Raw genomic sequence first — 24347 nt, forward strand, 5'->3', positions numbered from 1 at the left:
ATAATATATACATGTACACACACACACACACACACTCATACACACACACAAACACACACATATATATATATATAATAAAAAATCCTCTGAGAAATCCTCAAGAAACACATTTTATTTCAGTTTTCAGTTCTGTCTTTCTCTGTGAATAGAGTGGTTTAGTTGTGAAGACAAAACCTGACTAATAAAGATTAATTCTTCACCGCTTCCCTCAAGTTTTTCTATTTTATTCAATTAATGAGTCAAATAATGTAAAAGACTTGATGATGCTTGACATTTTGTTCTATAATGCACATTACACACACTCCTGCAGAAAAGACACATTTTGAATCAGTGGTTTGTTTTTGTTAACACATATGAAGGTTTGGGTGTGAGTGTGTGATGTTTACCTTGTACAACAATATCTCTAAGTATAGACGGTTTCAACGGCAACAACATAAACAAACGTTACTGCGCATGCGCGCTTTTGAGGACCTAACTTAACTTCTGGTAGACTTCCAAATAGAATCAATAACATCAGCCAAGTCCCTCTAGAGTAGATATTTTTTGATAACAAACAAAATATGTTTGCCGCGTGGATCAGGCAGACTTAATGAAAATGCAAATTCATTCTTTGCCAGCAGGAGATGTTTTAAAGCATAGACATAAAGCGCGAGAAATAGAGGTTTCCCCAGTAACAGCTGTAAACAAAGCAGAGCTGGTACGCTCACACACGCTGCTTTATCAGGCATACAACATGCAAGTCTTCCTTCAGAAATACAGCGATATAAAAACACCTGTGCCTCGTTTTGATATTTAAACATATAAATGTAAGGAATTATTATTATTAAACGTGCAGTACGTAACGTTAATCATGTTTATTCAACGAAGTCTTTTTGAAAATCGATCAGTTTTAAAATTGTGGCGAGTCTCGAAAAATAAATAAATGTATGGGAAACACATCCCACAGATCAACCACCTGAGCCCAACTTCATTCTACTCATCGCCTTGATTTTAACTGCGTTTGCAGCCAGACCGATATACACAACACAGACCGGAAGTTAACTTAGGTCCAGGGGCGTGTGCGCCCGATGAAACCGTCTATAGTTATGTTTATCACACACCAGAATATGAGATGCTCCCCTCAACAAACTTTATATTAATCTAAATAAAAAATAATAATTATAACAACATCACAATGAGTTCATCGTGATATTGCAGCTGGAGTCACTATGAGTTCCTGTGTTTTTCATTTCTAGGCTATTTACATCATGTAGTTTTTGTGTAAAGACACGCAGTACATGATCAGCATTAAACAGCCTGTCCGAAGCTTTTTAAATGCAGTCTATAGAATATGAGCTGGGTCATTCTGTCGATTCACTCAGGGCTGCTCTGGGTTTAGTACAAACACAACACTAGTCTGTGGAGGTATAGTCTTGTCTCCTGGAAATGCAGAGAACAGCTTTCCTCAGCTTTCCTTGTCCTGTTTGCAACTGGCTAAAAGGGAAGAAAAAATAATAATAAAATACATAGAATCAGTTCACAGTTTTATGAAAAGCATTGAAATCCTTATAATCAAGTGATGATAAACTTAATCAGTAACACTGTTGAATAATGGTCCATTAGTTAATGTTAGTTAACTAATTTAGTTAACATGATCTATGCAAGAACAATCCTTCTACAGCATTTATTAATCTTAGTTCACACATTTACTAATGCATTATTTAAATCAAAAGTTGTGCTTGTTAACATTAGTTGATGCACTGTGAATTAGCATGAACTAACAATGAATAACTGTATTTTCATTAACTAACATTAACAAAGATGAATAAATACAGTAATAAATGTACTGATCATTGTTTGTTCATGTTAATTAATGGATTAACTAACATTAATGGACCATGATTCTCAAGTGTTACCACTTAATCTTTGTAAATAAGTAACGGTAGTGTTGCTTTTGCTCCATCACTATTCTAGACAGTCAAAGTGCTCACTGTACATATTGTGCTCATAACACCATTTAATTTATGATATAAACGTAAATAATAATTCATTTAAACTTTGAATTTGTATAAAGTCTCAGCTTTTACTGCTAACTACGTTAGCGATATCGCTATTATTAATAGTCTGACACTAGCGGTTAATTAAGCTGTCAACATAATGTTAAAAATGACCAAAAAAAATCGAGAAATAACAGTTGAGCCTTACCTATTAAAGATATTACCCTGAGATCTGTTTTTATTATCGTGTGACGGTTTGTCGCAGACATGATGCACTCTCAGCCGCGCATGCGCACTTAAGACACATGCACTGTCAGCCGCACGCATGCGCTTTGAGGACATGCACGCTCAGGCACACGCATTCATATGTAAATAAAAAGTTTTTCACGAGGTGAAATCCTATTTTAAAAAGGTGGAGATTACTTTTTTTAAGAGTACCATTAAGTCTGGTGGCTAGGTCACGGCTCGGTTTTATATAAAATTAAGACTTTGTTGAACAACTACACTAAAAACGTCCGATTGCTTTGCATATGTAACGTTACCCACGTAGATGGTCTGCATATTGGCAAGATACATTATTAATGGCAATACATTATTTAAAACTTCTTCCGACCTGAAATAAATTGCAATTACATCGTAATTAAGCTGAAATAAAAAAAAAAAAACCTATTTAGATTTCTTAATTGTAGGAATGACAAATTTTATATGTCATTGTAAAACGTTATATTGAATTATTAAACCACTGATTAACAAGCACCTGTTTATATTCCTTCATTGTAAAATGAAAGATGTATATAACATTTAATAATGAATTATTAAATCATTAATTAACAAGTAAGTCTCCTAGTCACAGCCAATGATAACATTCTTTCCAAAACTGACACACCATAAAATAAGACACACACAGCAGTTGGTGATTGTTGACTTTAATAAATAATAAAACATAAAAACATGGTGTTGCACGTGGGTTATTCACATTTACTGTAGTTGAATAATTTTAATACATAAAATAAATGAAATGTTACGGACTATAAAAATATAAAACTGTCTTTCAATTTGTGTTCGACAAAAAATTTGCAGATGCATTTTGTCCACCACATTCTCTAAAAATGCATGCATGTCTTGCATAAATTCAAAAACAAATGTCAGTGGCTCTACAACATCGTCCTTGCTGAACTCGGCACAGAACAACGGTTCCAAGGCCTCAGCAGCTTCTTCATCCTCCATGCACAGTAAACCAGGAAGCTGAACTGATCCGAGAAGATCCCTAGAGTTCTCCATGCACCACTTACTGGCAGTTTTAAGATCAGTCATGACACGCACCTAAGAAACGGCATTGCAAAAGAGGATAAATAAAAATATGCTGAACAATAATGGCTGTAACCCCTCTAACAATACCTACTTTTCGTGGAGACTGAACCACCTGCTTCTTTGATGCAAATTCAGGGGTGAAAAGATCGGTTTCATCTACCGGAAAAACACAAATTCTGAGTTTGAGCCATTACCTTTAGTACTACCTTTTTAAGGTAACTGGTAATTTTCCTGAGGGGCAGCTGTCCCTGTCAAGTTTTCCCTGTCAAGAATGCAAAAGGACAAATACATGAATAACTGCAGTGACAAAATCTAAGGTTGTTCAAGCGTATATATGCGCAAGGTTATTGAATATATGAATCTTATATAGTCTTAATATTCTCTCTCTCCGGAATTAAACAGAGACCCCCAGTATGAGAAACCTGCTCTAGAAATGCTCGCAAAAGAAACAAACTTTCAAGCTCCAGCAAACAAACAATGGAACTCTCATTTACAATCAACTTGCAGAAGAAAGACTGGTCAAAAGAAACGGACCAGCTCTAAACAGCAGAACCAACATCTAAAGCAGGGGAGACAAACTCAATTCCTGGAGGGTCACTGCCCTGCAGTGTTTTGCTTCAACCATAATTAAACAAATCACGTCCTTCAGTCTCATTTTAAAACTACATGGTTTGTGCATTGGAGAAGGGTTGGAACTAAGATCTGCAGGGCTGAAGCCCTCCAGGAACTGAGTTGACAGTTCTCAGACCATATGCAGAAGCTTACAAATGACACACCAGAGATCACAAAAAGAATTCTGTAAGACCCAAGTCAGGCATATGAATTTGGAATGAGATGGTGCTGAGTGAATTATGACAATTGTTTTTTTGTTTTTGCTTTCTGTCATCTGTACCTTAAAATAAAAAAAGAGGGGTGCTGATGCAAAAGGTCTGAGAAACCTGCTTTATTATAGAAATAAAAACAAAAAATATGAATAATAATAATAGAACAGAGAAATGTCATAAGAACGTGACCATATAAAGACAACAGAACCGGCATTAAATTATTTTGTCTAAAGACCTCAACAGCAATTTGTATGTCTGGGCACCGAATCCATGTGGTGTCTCAGCACATTTAGAATCTAGACAAAGAATCACTCTCTGTGCTGGTTTCAAAACCTACAGAAATTAATTTTCAAATCAAATTTTTTTACTGAAATGAACTATTAACATACTGCATTTACATTAAGTATAACTATGCTTTCATAAAATAATCAAAATGCTACAATAAGTAACTTTCTAAATCATAAGATTTTTTATTACGTACACACAGCTGGTAGTGTCCTGGTGTCCATATTGGAATCACCACCGCTTCTTTTAAGTGAGCATCATCCTAGAGCAGTAATGAAAGATTGTAAATCAAAATATGAACATATGAGTTGTGAGCATAACTAGTAATGGGAAAGTGCATACTTACAGGCAGACTTAACATTGGATCACAGCTCATTGGGGGTAGCCATGTTGGTACGGTATACAGGTCAAAAAAATATGAATGTCCTTTCCCTGCAAAATATTGTGTAGAATCATCAGAAAAAATCTGCCTAATCTTAATTTGAAAGTTAGGGACACCTTTGATAGATTAGAAAGTACCTTTGACTCTGCAATTCTATCAATCAGTTGAAAACAACCATTTCCAATCTAGAGAAACACATATTATATGTAAGAGATGATGCATAACTAATTGCAATTTAAATCACAATGTGGAGGCAAAGATCCACCTGACAAAGCATTAAAATTATTTGATGCACAGCTAGCCATGCAACACCTGCAAGCTAATCAGAATAAAGCATTCAGACAGACGATGTAATTACATTTAGGAAACACTTGTAACAAAACATGACTCCATGCCTCTGTTTAAGCCCAAGGTCCAAAAATCAGCACGGGTCAGGCATGCCTTTGCTGTTCGAACAATCAGCTCATTCCCAGGCCTCTCTATGTCCAGTACGTAGTTGAGCTATTAAAATTGCAATATTTGAAAACCCAAGGTTAACCATAAATTTATGCAGAACTGTTGTATTGTTGATCTTATGAAACTGACCAGTTCTTTCTGAGCTGAATGGTATGTTAAAGACCATGAAGTTCTGCAGGCAGCAATGTTTTTGCAATTTTTGACTTCTTCGCATTGAGGTCCACACACTTCTGCATATTTTAAGACAAACTAATTTAGCAAGAATTAGAAGGGGGAGAAAATAAAAATAAATAAATCAATCTTACCAATGTTCTCAACTACATGTTGTTTCAATGCTGACACAGGCTCAGGTACTAAGCCCAAGCCAGAAGAAATTTGCTTGTCTGTGGAATGTAGGGCTGAGAAAGACAGAAGATGGAGAAAAAAAAAAATTTAGATCTGCAAATTTATTAACAATAGCAGAGAATAGAACTAACAGATATACAAAATGGATACGGACTCAAAATTGCTTGTCCAAAGTCAGACAGGACAACATTTCCAATGCTGTGAGGTATGTGACCACGCTGTAGCTGTCCCTCCAACAGCTTCTGGTTTGCTGATGCATTTTTGTGATGGATAATGTTTTGCATACCGAAAATGTGTGTCGAGGGAGCCATATTATTGAGAAAGTAGTTGTTTTTTCTCAAGTCTGCAAAAAATTGCTCAGCAATTTGGCTGTTCAGCCAACCCTGTAGTTCTGGCACCAGACTGATTTTTCTGAGAACATCCTGTGGGTCTTTTGTGTTGGATTCATGCAATTTGTCATAGAAAACAGTGTTCCGATGATCCAGTGATTGGATGTCCTTCCGAATTTAGATTAGTCTTCTCAATCAACCAAGGAAGAGATACATTGAGTTTTCCCTGTTTCGCTTTGTTAATATTCTCAGGTGTTGAGACTGCCACCCTTCCTTCAAACGGTTGAAATGGAAGAGACGAAGGTACACATAAATTGGCATGTGTGGCCAAGCCTCGAGCAAAGTCATATATAGTCACGTTAAGGCGGGCGTACACGGTGCGATTTTTGCTGTCGTACGAGTTCGCATGCGATTTTTTTCAATCGTGTGGAAATCGCGTATGCTCGTATGGTCGCGGCTCGTATCATTTGCGATGAATTACGAGCCAAGCAGAGTGGCTTTCGAGCACTTCCCGACCTCCCGATCATTTTTAAACATGTCTAAAAAGTTCGTGAGATATCGGTTTGAATTCGTGCCATTTGTGCGGTTGAACGAGCCGATTTGTTGATTTATCTGAAGTTGACCAATCACGAACTAGGAAAACCACAGAAGAAGAAAGACGAAGACGGCAGCGCCACGGCGAATGTGGACTATTGACCAGGAGGATAAACTCACTGAAGTCTGACAGGAACAGCGAGCACAGTCTGATGTTTCTAGCAACATGTACCATGCATTTTAGTTCTCTCTCTCACACACACGCATATGTAGTTTACAGGGACTCCCCATAGACGTAACCGGTATTCTATACTGTATATCCCCATACACTACCTCTATCCATCACGGAAAATGCATGTTTAAAATTTCTATTAAATACCGTATAGTATTTTTTAAAGCCATTTGGTTTACGAGGGCACAGGAATTGTCCTAACAAACCATGTTTACATTGTAATACCTATTTCAGATATTTATAAATCATATACAAGAACACAAACACACACAGGGTGACCAAACGTCCCGGTTTCCTATTGCTGAAAATAACCTGTACGTGTAGGAAACAGTCACGGCTCGTATCAATATTTGATATGCAGTTATGAGAGAGGGAGAGCAGTTATATTAGGCGCGTTCCACTTGAAGCAGCGCTGCACAGAATGTTCACCTGTATGACATCAAAGTACCGCGAGAGCGATTCGAATGCATTGTGCTCTCTTAGCGCTCTCGCAGTACTTTAATGTCATACAGTGATCCTTCTGTGCGTGCAGCGGAGCTTCAAGCTAAAGCGTCTATCAACTTCGTGCGATTGCTTCTGGAATTCGCGGGTTGTAAAATCGTGTCGTATATCATCTCGTCCGTACGATTTTCAGATAAACTCACTCGTGCCGTGTGCGTGGAAATACGATCTTCCGACCATCCGAATTCACACCGTGTACGCCCGCCTTTAGGCATGTGTTGCCATGACAAACTAGGTCCACAAAATCCCTTGGACTCTCTGCCCTCAAATTAAATTTTAAACTGTAGACCACACCATGTGGGCAAAGGACAACGGACCACCCACCTGAAAAACACACAAAAAATTTGAGAACAAGTGAAAATTTAACATACTAAACCAGTCTCTCTCACCTGATGCCCCCCAGATTTTCTGAAAGATTTTGTTGTACGACTGCCTGTTTTGCATCTCTGATCTTAATCTCAATATCAGATCCATGCGAGATCCCTTGGAGTCCACATTACAGGCCTTACACAGCTTTCTGACAACGCCAACCTATTATGTAAATGGTTCATGATCAAACAAATTATATTGGCTTAAATGGAAATTAATTAAAAAGTTCTTCAATATTTTAACCTTCTGTTTCATCAACTCATCCACAAGACGATCCTCGGACACACTGAGAACCTGCGCTTCAGGCAACTTTCTCATACTCCGTGTTGAGTACTGTGTTACCAATCCTTGTATTTTTTCCAATCCATGGAGCCCACTTTTCATAACTTGGCTCCATAACAAATGGATTTTTTGTTCGGCCTGAGGGGAAATGATTAGGACGGTGCATAAAAAGTAAGCTTTTTTAACGCTATGAACTAAAGAAACAACATTGTCAAAAGAAACTGTTGTTTTCCGATTTCAAATAAAATTTAAATTGTAAGCTTCCCTGGTGAAAAAAAAATATGTTAAGTATACTTGAAGCCAGACTAATTATTAGTATACTTCAAGTGTGTTAATGATTATTTAACTTAAAGTGTGCTATTTTGAAACAACTAATTTTGTACTAAGTATATTTTATTTGTATTTAAATTGTAGTAAAGCATAACTTTTAAGTGTATTTAGTGTACTTTTGTGTGCTAAATTGGAACAACTTCAAGTATACTTAGTATACTTTAAGTATATGCCTGTGTAGGGACTATTTACATACTTGAATATTGATAATAAAGTGTACTTTATCTGTGTTACAAGTACATTACAGAATCATTACGAGCAATATACACGTCTATTATTTTTGAGTAAAAATGATATTCTCCGTAATACCTTTGGTTTAATCCAAATACTACAAATAGCACACTTTGTCTTCAATAACAAATGCACACTAATAAACAAATATTACTTAGCTATACTTTGTACAATATACTTTAAACATTACATGGTCACAATGCAGTATTTTAAAAATGTTACCAGAACACTGAATTTCTTGGGGGACTTTTTTTTTTTTTTTACACAATACTGAATGCACTTGTTTTCAAGGCCCTTAGTCAGAGGTGGGTAGAGTACCCAAAAACTGTACTCAAGTAAAAGTAAAAGTACTTCTAGAAATATTTACTCAAGTAAAAGTAAAAGTACTAGTCTTGAATAGTTACTTGAGTAAGAGTAAAAAAGTATCGGATAAAAAATCTACTCAAGTAGTTAGTTACTAGTTACTTTCGGTCATATATACTGTACTGAGCCTATTTTTATTTAGATATATAGATAAAATGTATGTAATGTGTGTGTGTATAAATGTATATATTTCATCAGCCTTTACTCCAATTTATGTAATTTATTATAAAACCCTGTCTGTTTACTTAAGTAAAAGATATAGGTGTCATGTCATAACATATTTTTAATACGACTGACTTTATATTAAATGTGAATTTAACATTGAAAGTTAATGTGATATAAATATTGCTACTAATCTTTCATTGTTCAGAAAGAGAGCAAATAACATTTACATTATTAAAGATAATTTTCACTGACAGTCTAGATTTCAATCACTCTCAGAAACTCCCATTAAAATCACTGAAACTGTTAACACTGTGAAATCAATATCTTAATTAAAGATTCGTACACACATCTGCACTTTGTTGTTTCTGACGAGAGAATTCGCCAGAAAGAGGTATTCAGTCAGTGAGCGAGTGAAGGAAGCACCGGCATTTTAGCGATGACTCATCTGAACGCCTCTGATTGGCCAATGCTTTAATAAGCTCAAAAGAATCATGTGTGATTGGTTATAATGCGCAGTGCTGTAAAAACACATCTATCTCTGCAAGGGCGTAGATTTGGTTTGAACATTGGGGGGGTTGAACGTTGTATGCTGCCCGTTATTTTTTTCAAAAAAATTTTTTAATGTGTATTGTTATTGGATAATATATTTCTTCATATCTATCTATCTATCTATCTATCTATCTATCTGGCAACATGTTTTAACTGATTACAAATTCAACATATACAAATATGAAAGAGACAACATTTAGACATTTATTTTAAGATTTTTACATTCCAACTTAATGCATTTTAATTTTTTTTTCTAAAGGGAAATACATCTTTAAAACATTAAAGGCATTAATGTATAGCCTAACTTTACAAAGCTGCTGTTTTTCTATACTGTTTCCTATTTTATTTTATTGCTTGAATGGCATCTTCTTTACCTGATCACCTGCTCCTCCTCTCCCTCTGCTGACTTTTCTACCCTGCAGCTATATTTACCTCGAATCTGTTATAAAAACATGTTAAGAGATTATACACCTCATAACGTTATGAAATTTGTGTATAATCATCATTCATAAAATTCTAACATAGTAGAGATTATCAAAAGAAAGAAATTAAGTATTGAAACCGCCAGTAGGCGGCAGCGTTTCACTGTTTTAATGAGTTAGCCACTTAAATCGTTAATTCATCCAATTCGTTCAAAAGTCAGATTAATTTAGTAAGAAAACAAAACCGATGTGAATACTTTTGTCGTTGATAATTACAGACACTATTGAAAAATATACTAGCAAAACAGACAGCTGCTTTGGTAACTTGTTATAGTTATAGCTAAATACATTGCAATGGATTAGCTAGCTAAAATATATGTGGTGTGTACTAACTATTACACAATATTCTCATACCTCATTCTCAGTACATGCTTTATTTTTTTGCATCCCTCTGTGACCAGCAGTTTAATATTCTCGAGGTCGGACATCCGGGACTTTTACTCCCATAATGCACTGCGCGCGCATAGCAACCGCGGCGAAGGGTAAAACAAACAAGTGCTCGCCATTAAGCAACACGAAGCGGAAGACAAATGAGCGCAGATATGTCAAGAAACTGCCGAGAATCATGCCTAAAAAATTAGCAATGATTTGGCAAATCAAAGAATAACAAAATAATACCACTGCAGAGATGGCCACTCAATTTTCTGTTGCTATGTTATGACATTGCTATGCATAATGGTCGGCAGCTCTACACTGATAAGCAACAATGAAATGCACTAGTTGTGTGGGGAATAAGATATGTTTCTGCAGTTAGTCTATTTTTGCTTTTTTGAAAAAACAGTGTCCCTCACTGACACTGTACAAGCTGTGCCACTGACAGACTGAGCTCATTACAGCCATTGTGTAACACAGTGCTTTTGAATAAACATTTTTTTTTCTAAATGAACAGTTAATGTAATCGACGCTTGATGGGTATTTAAACATGACTGCAATATGTCTGGATACTCGAGCCTGGGCCATGCCTTTGGGTTGTTCTCCCAGGACTCAGCTGGATGTCGATAGGGACAAGATTGTAACGTTAAACCTACAAGCGACAGCTTTCTGTGGTACCTGGTCAATGCAGGCGCAAGTAGACTTTCTATATATTGATAAGACATTCTGTAATAGAAGAAAGAAGATCTGTATAGCTGCTAGCGCCTTTCACATACATGTAACTTTAGTCACAAAGCGCTTTACATGAGTGTTTTATTACATTCACTTCACTTCTCACCACCGACATACATTCGCATACACAGATATCATTCATCATTAATACAAAGTAGTCCGTTAGTATCCATAACTGACATAATCCACAACAAAACTTCTGTGAATAGATACCTTTTTGATTTTCCTCGGGCTTTGCCTTGATTGCCTTCGGTTTGTTTTACCCTTCAAACACGGCGGCGGCTTGTTGCTATGCAGGTCACATGATTTGTGACGTGACGCCGACCAAGAGAATATCGTTACAGTCCGCTCATCTGCGCCGTTAAACACCGAAATGCCGTTACATCCGTGTGACGTCATTGCTGATAGAGCCAATCCGCTCCGTTTGAGAGACGCTCTTTCATTTTAGAGTTATGTCATGTTAACGTTACTTTAAGAGACCAATCATACAATTATTCTTAATAATATCTTCATTATTCACAATTGTATGGAAAGTAGTGCGTTGTCAGGTTTAACTGCGAGCGCGTAAACCCTCTCTCTAACACGCTGGCGCGTGCACTTAGAGCGAGGGCGAAAGCGAGAGAGAGAAAGAGAGAGAACTCATAAGCCTTGACACCTTTATAGAAATCGGTGATTCTCAAGAATGAAAATGCATTTTTACCGTGGCTTATTTGTTAGTGGGCTGTAAGGTCTCATCAGAAACATCGCTCTGCATTCTTCTTCTTATCATGCTTTATCAAATAATATTATACATATCCATCAGAGACTTTATAAACTTTGGGATTTAATAGAGTAACCTCCAGTGATATTATCTTCTCTCTCTTTTTCAGTGTCGATTGCCGTCTTATTGTTGTAAGTGGAGTCAATGTCATTTCTTATTTGCCAGATTTATCACAACATGTTTAATCAATAATCACTGATGAAAGTGAAAACATTTTAATGTGTACAGACATATCTCACTCGTATGCGTTCTTCTTTTTCTCTCTTTTTTTGTTTGTCTACAGCAGCTACATACACCACAACGGCTCTTTTAAGAGCCACATCTTGAGAACGTCTTTGACTTTGTAAGTTAATATTTTAAATGACCACCCATTATTTGGGTTTAGATCAATTACAACAACATCATGCAGCATGTTAGTAATGTCTTAATGAAGACATTAAAGGAATACATAAATAAAGGAATAAAAAATATATATATTAAATGCATGTGTGAATGAAATGGAAACAAAACTAGCATCCTGCATCTGATTTGCCAGATTCATCATAACATCCTAATTAATCAATAATCACTGATGAAAGTGAAAACATTTTAATGTGTACAGACATCTCATTTAAATGCATTCTTCATTTTCTCTTTTTTTTGTTTGTCTACAGCAGCTACATACACCACAACGGCTCTTTTAAGAGCCACATCTTGAGAACGTCTTTGACTTTCTAAGTATATATTTTAAATGACCACCCAGTATTTGGGTTTAGATCAATTACAACAACATCATGCAGCAAGTTAGTAAAGAGATTCTTACATACATAAATACTAGCATCCTGCATCTCTGATTTGCCAGTTTCATCATAACAATTGATTTTTGATATCAGGAATTCACATTTTTAAAGGGATAGTTCACCCAAAAATGTTAAATCTGTCATTAATTACTCACCCTCCACGTCATTTCTATTTTCGAAACACAAATTAATATTTTTCTATGAAATCTGACAGCTCTCTGACCCTCCCGTAGACAACAACTCAACTGTAATGCAGGTCCAGAAACGCAGTAAAGACATGGGTAAAACAGTCCATGTGGCATCAGTGGCTCAACTTCAGTTTTGCAAAGAAAACAAAAATAACAATGTATTCAACAATTCTTACATACGCACGCTGACACGAATGCTAATTATGCATGTTCATGTGCTGATTACATCGATTACGCTCTTGGGTACTCTCCAAAATGGCAAAAGATGTAACTCGGGAAGAATAGCAGTTGAAATAAATTGTTATTTTTGTTATCTAAGTACACTATAAGTACGTGTTAGTACACTTACTGTAAAAAAAGTGCAACCGTAATACCTATTGGTCTTTATAGTTCTTTTGCACTTTAATCTGTGTAAAACCTTACCTTTATATAGTTTTCTGTATTGCTTTATTGTATTTTTATTTAAATATTCAGTTTTTCTTTTTACGAAAAAAAGTTTTTAAACCTGTTATACTGCATTATAACCATTTTTTAATACTAAATTTCAATAATGTGATAATACCGTATACAGTGATAAAGCATTAGTAATTAATCGCAACATGAAAATCTGATACCGGTATATCCCTACTCATGTCATTAAATTTTGGGCAAATCAAAAATTTTCAACTAGTTGAATTAAATGGATAAACTATCTAAAATAAGTGACCACACATATTTATTAAGCTTTTGCATGCTATTTCTAGGCAAACATTTAGATCCAATACTTTAAACACAACGACAAAACTGACATTACCTGTTATATTGCTTCCCCAATCACAGAAAGTTCTCTACAGTCAACCACACTTACTCAACGACGATATCCACAGTTCACACTTGATCAAAACCAAGGTATGTGTATTTATTGTGACAGAATTATTAGACATTACGCATTGTCACGCATATTAAACATTGGTTCTGAATTCCAATCTTGGGGACCTATAACACGACACATTCTGGATGTCCGTCTCATCTAGCATGCTCTGTTGGGTTAAGGGGATTCTATTATATGATGAGTTAAACCACATGTAAAAGACATCCAAAATGTGCAATGCAAGGGTCTTCCAAAACTTGAGTTGAGAACCACTGCATTTGGCTTATCAGGTCAGTGCACTGCATTTTCTGTGTGTGTTAATATCACAGTACCATGGATTGCAAAAAGACATCTTACTGGACATTGCGAAGAAAAGCCAAGGCTAAGGTGGGCAAACAACTCCAGTCAATGGAAGCATCACTACCATCATCATGGAACATGGAACAGTATGGTGGCATGAACAGTGACAAAAGCAGCATCGCTGATGACAACAATGACTTTATGGACGGTTTGTCCCATATTGATGAGCCTGAATGTGTCACCATGGCAAGTGCTTCACATAGCAGTGAATCTGACACAGACTCAGACACAGATTCTGAACTGCATCCAAATTCCCTTAATGATGACTTGGCAACCTGGGCAACAGAACATCAAATAACACATGTGGCACTAAATTCATTACTTAATATCCTCCGCAAGCATGATCTGAATCTGCCAAAAGATGCCAGGACACTATTAGGAACAGTGCGTTCAAATAGAACTGAAGTCCAAAACAAGGCTGGTGGCCAGTACTATCATTTTGGTCTACTGGAATCCATTTCAGGTGTACTCTACAACAACATGGACATTTTGCGGAATGTGAGCAATTTGAAGCTCCAGGTGAGCATCGATGGTCTGCCTCTCTACAAGAGTTCAGCAACTCAATTCTGGCCCATTCTTGTAACTGTGCAACATTTGGTGCAGGAGGAACCTGTGACAATAGGTTTATTTTGTGGTGATAGTAAACCAAGCTCACTGGATGAGTATCTTGAGGACTTCATCTGTGAAATAAAAGACTTAAGTCATGGTTTTGAATTTGAAGGACTCAAGTTAACTTTACAGCTTACCTCAATGATTTGCGATGCACCTGCACGTGCATTTCTGAAAAAAGTGAAGGGCCATGCAGGCTACCATGGATGCGAAAAGTGCATTCAGGATGGTGTGCACCTGGAGAACAGGATGACATTCCCTAGAAATGACATGCCTCTTAGAAATAATGACAACTTCAGAAATAAGACTGATCCAGATCACCACCATGGCATCTCACCACTAGAAGAAACATCCTTGGATATGGTCTCTGGATTCCCCCTTGATTACATGCACCTTGTGTGCCTTGGTGTCATGAGGCGGCTTCTCCACTTGTGGCTTCGACTGGGTCCTCTAACTTGCAGGCTGTCAGGATTTCAAGCCACTGTGCTGACAGAAAGGTTGGTTGGTGCCAAAAAAAATGTGCCTATGGAATTTGCGCACAAACCAAGGGCAGTGAGGGAAATAGATCGATGGAAGGCGACCGAGTTTAGACAGTTTTTATTGTACACAGGCCCTGTTATGCTGAAAGACCTACTCAGCACGGAGGTGTACAAAAACTTCCTGCTGTTTTTTGTGGGAATCTTCATCTTGTGCAATAACAGCCTAATTGGTGATCACATCGACTATGCCAATGATATTCTGCGACTTTTTGTCACACACTTTGGACAGCTATACGGCCCCAAATTCCTGTCCTACAACATCCACTGTCTTGTACATCTTGCAGAAGATGCAAAACACCATGGTGTCCTCGACAACTTCAGTGCTTTCCAGTATGAGGATCACCTTAACAAGCTGAAGAGACTCCTGCGGAAACCTACATGTCCACTGAGTCAAATTGTGAGAAGGTTCTCAGAAATGCAAAGCTGCAGCAAAAAAAAGGAGAAAAACAACCCACCACTGCTCAGAAAACAACACATGGCTGGCCCTCTACCTGAATGTTTTCATGGATCTTCACAGTACAAAGAAATAAAAACCTGCTCTTACACTCTTAAACTGGACCAGGCCAACAGTTTTGTTTACATTGATGGGAAAGTTGCAAAGCTGCAAAATATAATTTCAGCGAGGGATGACATTTACGTGGCCTACACTACCTTCAACAATCATGAACCTTTTTTTGATTATCCCATTCCATCCTCAGAACTTGGTATTCATCTAGTTGATGGCATCTCAGGACCAACACATTTCTGCAGGTTTGAGAACATTGAGGCGAAAGCTTTCTTAGTTCCTTATGACCGTAATTTTGTTTCAGTCCCTCTTTTACACACACACAAATATATATATATTTTTTTTTGGACTTGCTACTTTTATTTTGGGTAACTGAATCATGCATATGAACAACTGAAATGTAATAAGAATCGTTACACTTTATGGGGCTTTAGGTTGTTCCAGCTAAAATAAACAAAACAACAATAAAAAAGGACATGTACCTGATAGTGGAGTTCATCGGAGAAGGGAGTACCGGTCCTGTAGCAAAGTCCTGGTACTCAGATGGCCACTCATGGTGGCCTCCATACAAAGCCTTGGACCGGTTACTAAAGAGCGTCAGGTTGATGGAGGCACCACAGCCAGATAAGGGTTGGACCAAGCATCAGGCCAGAATTCTACATGAGTCGGGTAAGCAAGTTAGAATACACTTTAAATAAACATTATTAAAACAGATGACAAAATCACTAATACATGGCATTCCACAGCTTAATGTTTTCATGAATTACGTTCACATACTTTGATAATTTCAGCATCATTTGACAACATTTCCAGAAAATGGAAAAGGGCATGCTACACTTCTGACATCTCAGAATCTGAAAATTCTATAAAAAGAATTCACTAGTAAGTTGTAAAAATACATATTTCACTTTGAAAAGATACATTGAAAAGTAAATATAACAAACAGTAATATTCAGTCTTCTGAAACTATACAAAGTTTATGTGAGTAACATAGATAAATTTAAGTTATTTACTTATAATCTTGAATTCAGCCCTACCTTTTCACTCACAATTAGAAACCAGCTATGTTCAGTTTCTAATGCAGGGCTCGACGCTTTTCAGCTTGTCCAGGACAAGTGGATTTTGTGAAGGGGCAAGTGAAAGAATTGTACTTGACCGACAGGACAATTAACCTCATTAAAATTTTAATAAACAATAACTAGGGCAGCACGGAAACTTTGGCGAGAATGACTCTGATTAAGGTCACGTCAGTTGAGGCTCGTACAGCCTGTCTGACTCGTGGATCAAATCAAAACTATAAGCGCAACAGCACACACAAAGAAACCAATGTTAACAAACATACTTCGGTAGAAAAAAAGATAAATATTCTAATTCCATCAGGTGCGTGATTTCACATAGAGCAGCTGTTTTTACACAGAGCCGTTGATCACAGAATCCTAGCATATAATGAGCGTGGATTTGTGCAGCTTCTCAGTTAACAACGGCTCTGTGTAGTAACAGCTGCTCTATGTGAAATCACGCACCTGATGGAATTAACCGCTGATTAGAGAACCGGCTTTACTGACGAGATGTGCATTAATCATCGGCCGATATATATCGTGCATCCCTATTTAACAAAGTCTATACAAAAATTATTTTAGTCCACCAACGTTAATCAGGTCATTTTTCTCCGGTCTGGTTTAATTGTCGGACTAAAATCACAGATTTTGCGATATGATTGGTCAGCCTGCCTGTCAATCAAACTTCCTGCAAAGGGTCAATTTTGCCAATTTTTTTTGCAGGCAGCACTTTCTTATTCCATATTTAAATCTTGGGTGTGTGTGCTCATTTTGCGTGTACCCAGACCATACGGTATACTGATGGTACAGCTATAGATAATGCACCACATCAATTATATGAAAATAATAAAGAAAACATTCTGCCAGATAACGTTACGCTTTTATGGAAGCACTTTTCATTATGCTTGTCCGCACCAAAAATCTTAATGACTAAGACATAATAGTGTGTGACTGCTGAGTGCTATTTTTTTTCAGGTCCTGTTGTACGACCTCTGCTTACAACAAGCAAAGCAGTGAATTCTTTCAGCAATTGTGAGTTTTAAATTTAGATAACTGATATTTGTGGATGTTTTGTTCCATGCTCAAGAATGTTCCTTAGCCATGGTAAGATCAATGTATAGCACAGGCTCTCGTGACTTGTTGGTTTACATCACTTTTCTTTTTCAGCCTTACCCAATTCTGTTGCTATTTTAACAGTTTGGACAGAACTACTATCATAACATTCATAACTTGAAGATTTATATACTAAGGATGATTTAATAATAAACATTTGGTTGCCAATTAGAAGCGATAGCAATTTCAAGCTTTAGTAAGGCTTTGTGTAGTACAAAATCTTGTTTTGTGAGGCAGACATAACATCTACATATCAATTATTTCAACAGCACTTGTTAATCACCACCAAAGGGCCATGGAGAAGCCACAACAGGCCCGTTTTGAGACTTTCCCCAGCTGTCAAGGTAACAGGCTCTACATGAGTACTGTAAACACAATGTAAAAGCTGTAAATTCACAGCATTTATGACAACTCAAAAGTCTGACTCCATAACAGGGTGGGTCTTTTACAGGTAAAATTGGCCAAAAAAGAGATTTAACTCACAAGTTTACAATTATTAAAGGGGTCATATGATACGATTTAATTTTTTCCTCTCTCTTTGGAGCGTTACAAGCTCTTGGTGCATAAAGAAGATCTGTAAAGTTGCAAAGTTTCAAATCCAAAGAGAAAGTAAACCACACCCTCCTAAAATGTTCTAACATGCCCCCACGTCTATGTCAGTACAGTCGTGGCCAAAAGTTTTGAGAATTACATAAATATTGGAAATTGGAAAAGTTGCTGCTTAAGTTTTTATAATAGCAATTTGCATATACTCCAGAATGTTATGAAGAGAGCCCAGATGAATTGCATAGTCCTTCTTTGCCATGAAAATTAACTTAATCCCAAAAAAACCTTTCCACTGCATTTCATTGCTGTCATTAAAGGACCTGCTGGGATCATTTCAGTAATCGTCTTGTTAACTCAGGTGAGAATGTTGACGAGCACAAGGCTGGAGATCATTATGTCAGGCTGATTGGGTTAGAATGGCAGACTTGACATGTTAAAAGGAGGGTGATGCTTGAAATCATTGTTCTTCCATTGTTAACCATGGTGACCTGCAAAGAAACACGTGCAGCCATCATTGCGTTGCATAAAAATGGCTTCACAGGCAAGGATATTGTGGCTACTAAGATTGCACCTAAATCAACAATTTATAGGATCATCAAGAACTTCAAGGAAAGAGGTTCAATTCTTGTAAAGAAGGCTTCAGGGCGTCCAAGAAAGTCCAGCAAGTGCCAGGATGGTCTCCTAAAGAGGATTCAGCTGCGGGATCGGAGTGCCACCAGTGCAGAGCTTGCTCAGGAATGGCAGCAGGAAGGTGTGAGGGCATCTGCACGCACAGTGAGGTGAAGACTTTTGGAAGATGGCCTGGTGTCAAGAAGGGCAGCAAAGAAGCCACTTCTCTCCAAAAAAACATCAGGGACAGATTGATCTTCTGCAGAAAGTATAGTGAATGGACTGCTGAGGACTGGGGCAAAGTCATATTCTCCGATGAAGCCCCTTTCCGATTGTTTGGGGCATCTGGAAAAAGGCTTGTCAGGAGAAGAAAAGGTGAGCGCTACCATCAGTCCTGTGTCATGCCAACAGTAAAGCATCCTGACACCATTCATGTGTGGGGTTGCTTCTCATCCAAGGGAGTGGGCTCACTCACAATTCTGCCCAAAAACACAGACATGAATAAAGAATGGTACCAAAACACCCTCCAACAGCAACTTCTTCCAACAATCCAACAACAGTTTGGTGAAGAACAATGCATTTTCCAGCACGATGGAGCACCGTGCCATAAGGCAAAAGTGATAACTAAGTGGCTCGGGGACCAGAATGTTGAAATTTTGGGTCCATGGCTTGAAACTCCCCAGATCTTAATCCCATTGAGAACTTGTGGTCAATCCTCAAGAGGTGGGTGGACAAACAAAAACCCACTAATTCTGACAAACTCCAAGAAGTGATTATGAAAGAATGGGTTGCTATCAGTCAGGATTTGGCCCAGAAGTTGATTGAGAGCATGCCCAGTCGAATTGCAGAGGTCCTGAAAAAGAAGGGCCAACACTGCAAATACTGACTCTTTGCATAAATGTCATGTAATTGTCGATAAAAGCCTTTGAAACGTATGAAGTGCTTGTAATTATATTTCAGTAAATCACAGAAACAACTGAAACAAAGATCTAAAAGCAGTTTAGCAGCAAACTTTTTGAAAACTAATATTTATGTAATTCTCAAAACTTTTGGCCACGACTGTATGTGGGAAGATTTGCATAACGCCGCCCAAATGTTCACACAAATAAAGGCATAATTTTCATACTCGCTGTTGCCGTCGCTACCATGTTGTGGAGTCACTGTGTGTTTTGTTTTGAAAGCAAAACTAATTTGTTTGGCCTTCCAAAAGAGGACATGACTAGAAATCAGTGGTTAAGTTGTAGTTCATCCCATTTAATACAGATGTGTGCAGCGAGGAGCAACAATAATGTACATTATGTGAAAAATGTAAACCACATAAACACATTGAATTGCACCAATTATGCAACAATGTTCTTTTTAGCAATGTCATATGACCCCTTTAAATGCCCAGGAGAAAGATGCAACACTATAGTAATTGCAAAATTGAAGCTTACTTGAACTAGTGGTGATACCTCAAGAGTCACTCTTAACCTATCTTTATCCTATCCATGAAACCCATCCATAAAACTTTTTTTTTTTTAAATCAGTCTTCATTTATGACACTTCAGCTTGTGGTTATGGGTTATTATGGTTTGTAATTGGCAAAATACTTGGATTTTTTTTATCAGATATATACATGCATAATAGTTATGCACACACTGTAGATGTTTAGTCATGTGCTTATTCTGCCTGATGTCAGAAGTTGCAAGACACTTTAATGAATAAAAACCAGCCATTAAAATGAAAATTTATTTAAATTTACCAGTTCCATCATTCTCAGCTCCAGATGTTCCCATGAGCTTCTCCCAGGCAGATGAGCCACAAGATGCTTGGGGTGAACACTCACCTGACATTCAAGGTAAAAAAAAAAACAATTAGTATTTGGTAAAAGAAAACAAAAAGGACAATTACTGTACACACATAAGGTAATTCAGCATGTTATGTACAATCCATCAGAGAATGCATTTTCTTTGCTGAGACCTTCAAGTTCCAAGCAAGAAAGAACACAGCGTAAGTTGTATGACTCACTTTTGGTAAGTACTGTAGGATTTCATGTAGGTGTACTATAGAAAATGTGCTTGTTTAAAGCAAAGATGTAAAGCTAAATAAGCTAAAATACAAAGAAATAGAGAGCACAATTCAGCAGCAGCAGAATGGGTACCTTTTGTAATGTCAATTAAGCTCATTTAACAGAGAGCTTCTCTCATGCAGACCGCCAACTGGAAACTTGGGAAGAACACCCATCTATCACTCAAGGTAAAAAACATTAATTAGTATATGGAGGAAATCAAAAACACAATTGCAAATGAGTCGTGGCCTAACACAACCTAATACAATTTTTTTCACTTTTTCTAATTAGAGAACAAATTCTCTGCCTTAAGACTCTCTCAAGACCAAAGACCAGGGTCATATGCTATTTTAAAGACCATTATTTTGTATATTTGGTGTAACAGAATATGTTGAGACACTTTAATATTCAAAAAACGTTATTTTTCAAATACTGTACATTATTGTAGTTCCTCTATGTCCCGCCTCTCTCAAACACGTCGTTTTCAACAAAGTCCCTCCTTCTGACAAGCACAGGCTGCTCTGATTGGCCAACTGACCCAGTGCATTGTTATTGGCTGAACACCGCAAGCACTCGTCGGAAATGCAACGCCCCTTTCCATAATCGCGAGCTTCATCTTTCAAAGTAAATATCAAGACTGTTAATAATGTCATTAGTTTTACCATCAGTTCAAGCCCGAAAGGGCAACAGAGTCGTGTGACAGACACAGTGATGATGCAGTACACAAGCCACGGTTAAGACAGCTTATGTGCTATGATTTCTGACAGTCTGTTTACTCTGCTGTGAAGTGACCCTCACACACACACACACGTAATCACACAACACGTTACTCTACGCTGCGCAAAACTGCGCATTTGAACAGTCAATAGCAAACACTTAAACTATTAAGAAAACATACTTAAAAGTAGCGATTCAGAATAAGCACCAGATTCAATTCAAGTTTATTTGTGTAGCGCATTTTACAATACAATCGTTGCAAAGATTGTCATAGCAAAGTCGGAATTTACCTTTTTTTTTTTTTTTTTTTTTGGAATAGCCTTTGTGCACAGCCAGCCTTGTACTCTCCTAGGTTCACAAAACTGTCATCCATTAAATGTGTTGTACAAATTTGAACATTTGGGTTGTTCTGTTGTAAATAAATCTTAACAATGAATCTTCATTGCATCTACTTTCGGAAGGCCACATAAAGTGCTTTTGCTTTTGCCTAGAAACACAAAGCGTCTCCCTGACATGACTGCTTTAACACTAACTGCAGTTCCTGAAACCACACCTTTTTTTTGAGTGAACACATCTTGACGTAAATGTGTGGGGGCGTGTTGGAATGAGCCGTTTAGCATGGTATGGATCAGCCTTATCTTTTAGATAGAATAAATCCTTTAGTGGGAGACTTTAAGCTTTGTAACTCTTTAGATCTTATACATGTACAAATACCTACATAACACACTGAAGAAAAGGAAAAATAGAAATCACATTATATGACCCCTTTAGGAGCCCTTGAGCCAGATTTACTAAACAGACCAAATTAGCATTAGAGCGCAATTCCATAAATGTGCTGATGGGAGGGAAAATTATGCGTGTGATTTACTGACAATGCAAACTTTAAAGAACAGACGAAGCCAGATCATTCCCACAATAACCAGTGCAATCTACCAAGAGCAGCGCAAATTACCGCCTGCTTTAAGACATGCCTTTTTTGGGTATTAAAAATTTATCAAATACAAATAATTTGAAGAGCACAAATGTTATTAAATCAATGCGTGATTCATCTTAATACTCACCTCCCACAAATGTTGTGTCTCAAAGGAAAACTACTACAAATGCATATTCAAGGTTAAACGCAAAAACAACTGTCCACATCTTTTCAGCACTAATTCTTTACTGCGCCTCTTTAGTAAATCCTGACAGTACTATTTTAACACCAAAAGAAGGTTTGGCTGGTGCAAGCTGATAGTAAATCTAGCCCATATTGTATCAGTGTCATGCATTGTCATTGTAGCAAATACAACTTACCAACTTCACCTTTCTTAACTCCAGCTGTTCCAGTGAGCTTGTCCAATGAAAATGAGCAAGAGGATGCTTGGGGTGAACACCCATCTAACTTTCAAGGTAAAAAAAAACATTCATAAACACATGCAGTAAACACATACACTGCAAATTAATAACACTAGGTTTATTAACATTACATTTTCTGTACAATCCATCAGAGAACACAATCTCTGAACAGAGATCCTCAAGTACCCACCAGCCAAGAACAAATAGTAAGTCATTTGTAATTTTTTTTGCCTGTTGACAGCATCGTTGCCCAAAAAGTATGTGTATCATCAGCCTAAGGCTTTAAGCATGTAGCCATATTTTCTCATGATGTGTTAGTTTAATCACATTTAAGAGCTTTATGTGCTTGCAGGTGCTTCTGGTGTGAGACGATGGAGCTGCATCACTAATCAATGTACACGTACGTTAAATTGAAGTGCTAAATTTGTAAAATTATACTTCTTATAGTTTAATTAAAATACTCTCCCAGATAAACCTACTGTGTTGCAGCTGTTGAGAGGACAATTCTGGAGGCACTTAATGAACTGGACATGAAGATCAATCATCTGACTTCAGTGGTCCAGTCCCTTGCAGCAAACAACCGTTCCAGTGCTCCAGTGGTGGACAGCGAGGATGATGTCTTTCCTCTCACACCCTGGAGGAACTAGACAAACTGGAAAGACAATTATCAGAAAAAGCAATGATGCAAAATATGGTAAAAATCATTGACATTTGAAGGTTTAACAGTTGCATTGAAGTAAATAATATCTATTATATACCCGGTTTCACAGACCAGGCTTAAGGCTAGTCCCAGACTGAAATGCATGTGTGAGCTGTCTTAACTCAAAATAACTTGCAATGACATTCCTTACAATATGTCAGTGCCATTGTTTCATCTCAAGATGCACACATGCACCATTTTTATAAAAGCAAAACTAGGACCTATAGTCCTGATTTAAACTAATCCCTGTTCTGGGCTCAGTAGTAATAGATCACATGTAATCTGGATTACGTAAACAGATTCTAGTAAATAAATAACTTGTATTTATATTAAATTACATTATATAAAACTCATAATCAGACTAGTTACTTTTTATGGATTACATGATTAAATATTATTTACAATATAGCAATAGATTATTCTGAATTTAATATTTACTTAAAAGTACTCATGAGATTTTAAAATATAGGTTTTTTAATAATTAAGTGTCACATTTCTATGTTCATTGGTTCTGCGACACTGGTTATGGTCACATGACATGCAGGTAAACAAATTAAACGTTTTAATTTTTTTTTTTTT

At 37.1% G+C, this 24347-nt stretch overlaps 1 protein-coding gene and 5 long non-coding RNA genes across 12 annotated transcripts in view; 1 reads left to right on the top strand and 5 right to left on the bottom strand.

The window, feature by feature from the left end:
* Nucleotides 1-3680: 3680 nt before the first annotated feature.
* On the bottom strand, nt 3681-5157 carry LOC132153532 (uncharacterized). The gene is made up of 4 exons (XR_009436895.1): nt 4916-5157; nt 4743-4828; nt 4593-4658; nt 3681-4444 (listed from the first exon to the last, which is right to left on the bottom strand). It is a non-coding gene; the product is annotated as an uncharacterized LOC132153532 (long non-coding RNA).
* Nucleotides 5158-5163: 6 nt separating this feature from the next.
* Nucleotides 5164-6264, bottom strand: LOC132154152 (uncharacterized). The gene is made up of 4 exons (XR_009437101.1): nt 5734-6264; nt 5540-5632; nt 5364-5464; nt 5164-5279 (listed from the first exon to the last, which is right to left on the bottom strand). It is a non-coding gene; the product is annotated as an uncharacterized LOC132154152 (long non-coding RNA).
* A 1118-nt stretch (nt 6265-7382) lies between these two features.
* The window catches only part of LOC132149289 (HMG domain-containing protein 3), a 35017-nt gene continuing 18052 nt past the window's right edge, over nt 7383-24347 (bottom strand). The window contains exons 5-7 of one of the 2 annotated variants that reach the window (XM_059558534.1): nt 7788-7964; nt 7565-7706; nt 7383-7499 (exon numbers count right to left, since the gene is read on the bottom strand). In XM_059558534.1, coding sequence (XP_059414517.1) covers nt 7846-7964 — 119 coding nt within the window. In that variant the 3' untranslated portion in view covers nt 7383-7499; nt 7565-7706; nt 7788-7845. Of the gene's footprint in view, nt 7707-7787; nt 7965-24347 lie in introns of both variants that reach the window. The other variant, XM_059558452.1, reaches the window with a different exon arrangement.
* LOC132154620 (uncharacterized) lies at nt 11427-14058 on the top strand. 2 transcript variants are annotated; one of them, XR_009437175.1, is made up of 4 exons: nt 11924-11941; nt 12094-12153; nt 13597-13665; nt 13957-14058. It is a non-coding gene; the product is annotated as an uncharacterized LOC132154620 (long non-coding RNA). The 2 variants fall into 2 exon arrangements; XR_009437183.1 differs by lacking the exons at nt 13597-13665; nt 13957-14058 and adding an exon at nt 12464-12523 and having other exon boundaries at nt 11427-11941.
* LOC132153178 (uncharacterized) lies at nt 13476-16503 on the bottom strand. 4 transcript variants are annotated; one of them, XR_009436635.1, is made up of 4 exons: nt 16418-16503; nt 16123-16296; nt 14754-15077; nt 13476-14667 (listed from the first exon to the last, which is right to left on the bottom strand). It is a non-coding gene; the product is annotated as an uncharacterized LOC132153178 (long non-coding RNA). The 4 variants fall into 4 exon arrangements; XR_009436633.1 differs by having other exon boundaries at nt 14754-15119; XR_009436630.1 differs by having other exon boundaries at nt 14754-15879.
* On the bottom strand, nt 18108-23694 carry LOC132152841 (uncharacterized). 2 transcript variants are annotated; one of them, XR_009436595.1, is made up of 5 exons: nt 23548-23694; nt 23027-23114; nt 21110-21198; nt 20711-20794; nt 18108-18176 (listed from the first exon to the last, which is right to left on the bottom strand). It is a non-coding gene; the product is annotated as an uncharacterized LOC132152841 (long non-coding RNA). The 2 variants fall into 2 exon arrangements; XR_009436592.1 differs by having other exon boundaries at nt 18110-18176; nt 21110-21192.

This window comes from Carassius carassius, chromosome 1 (assembly GCF_963082965.1).
Source record: "Carassius carassius chromosome 1, fCarCar2.1, whole genome shotgun sequence".
In the NCBI taxonomy this organism is placed as follows: Eukaryota; Metazoa; Chordata; class Actinopteri; order Cypriniformes; family Cyprinidae; genus Carassius; species Carassius carassius.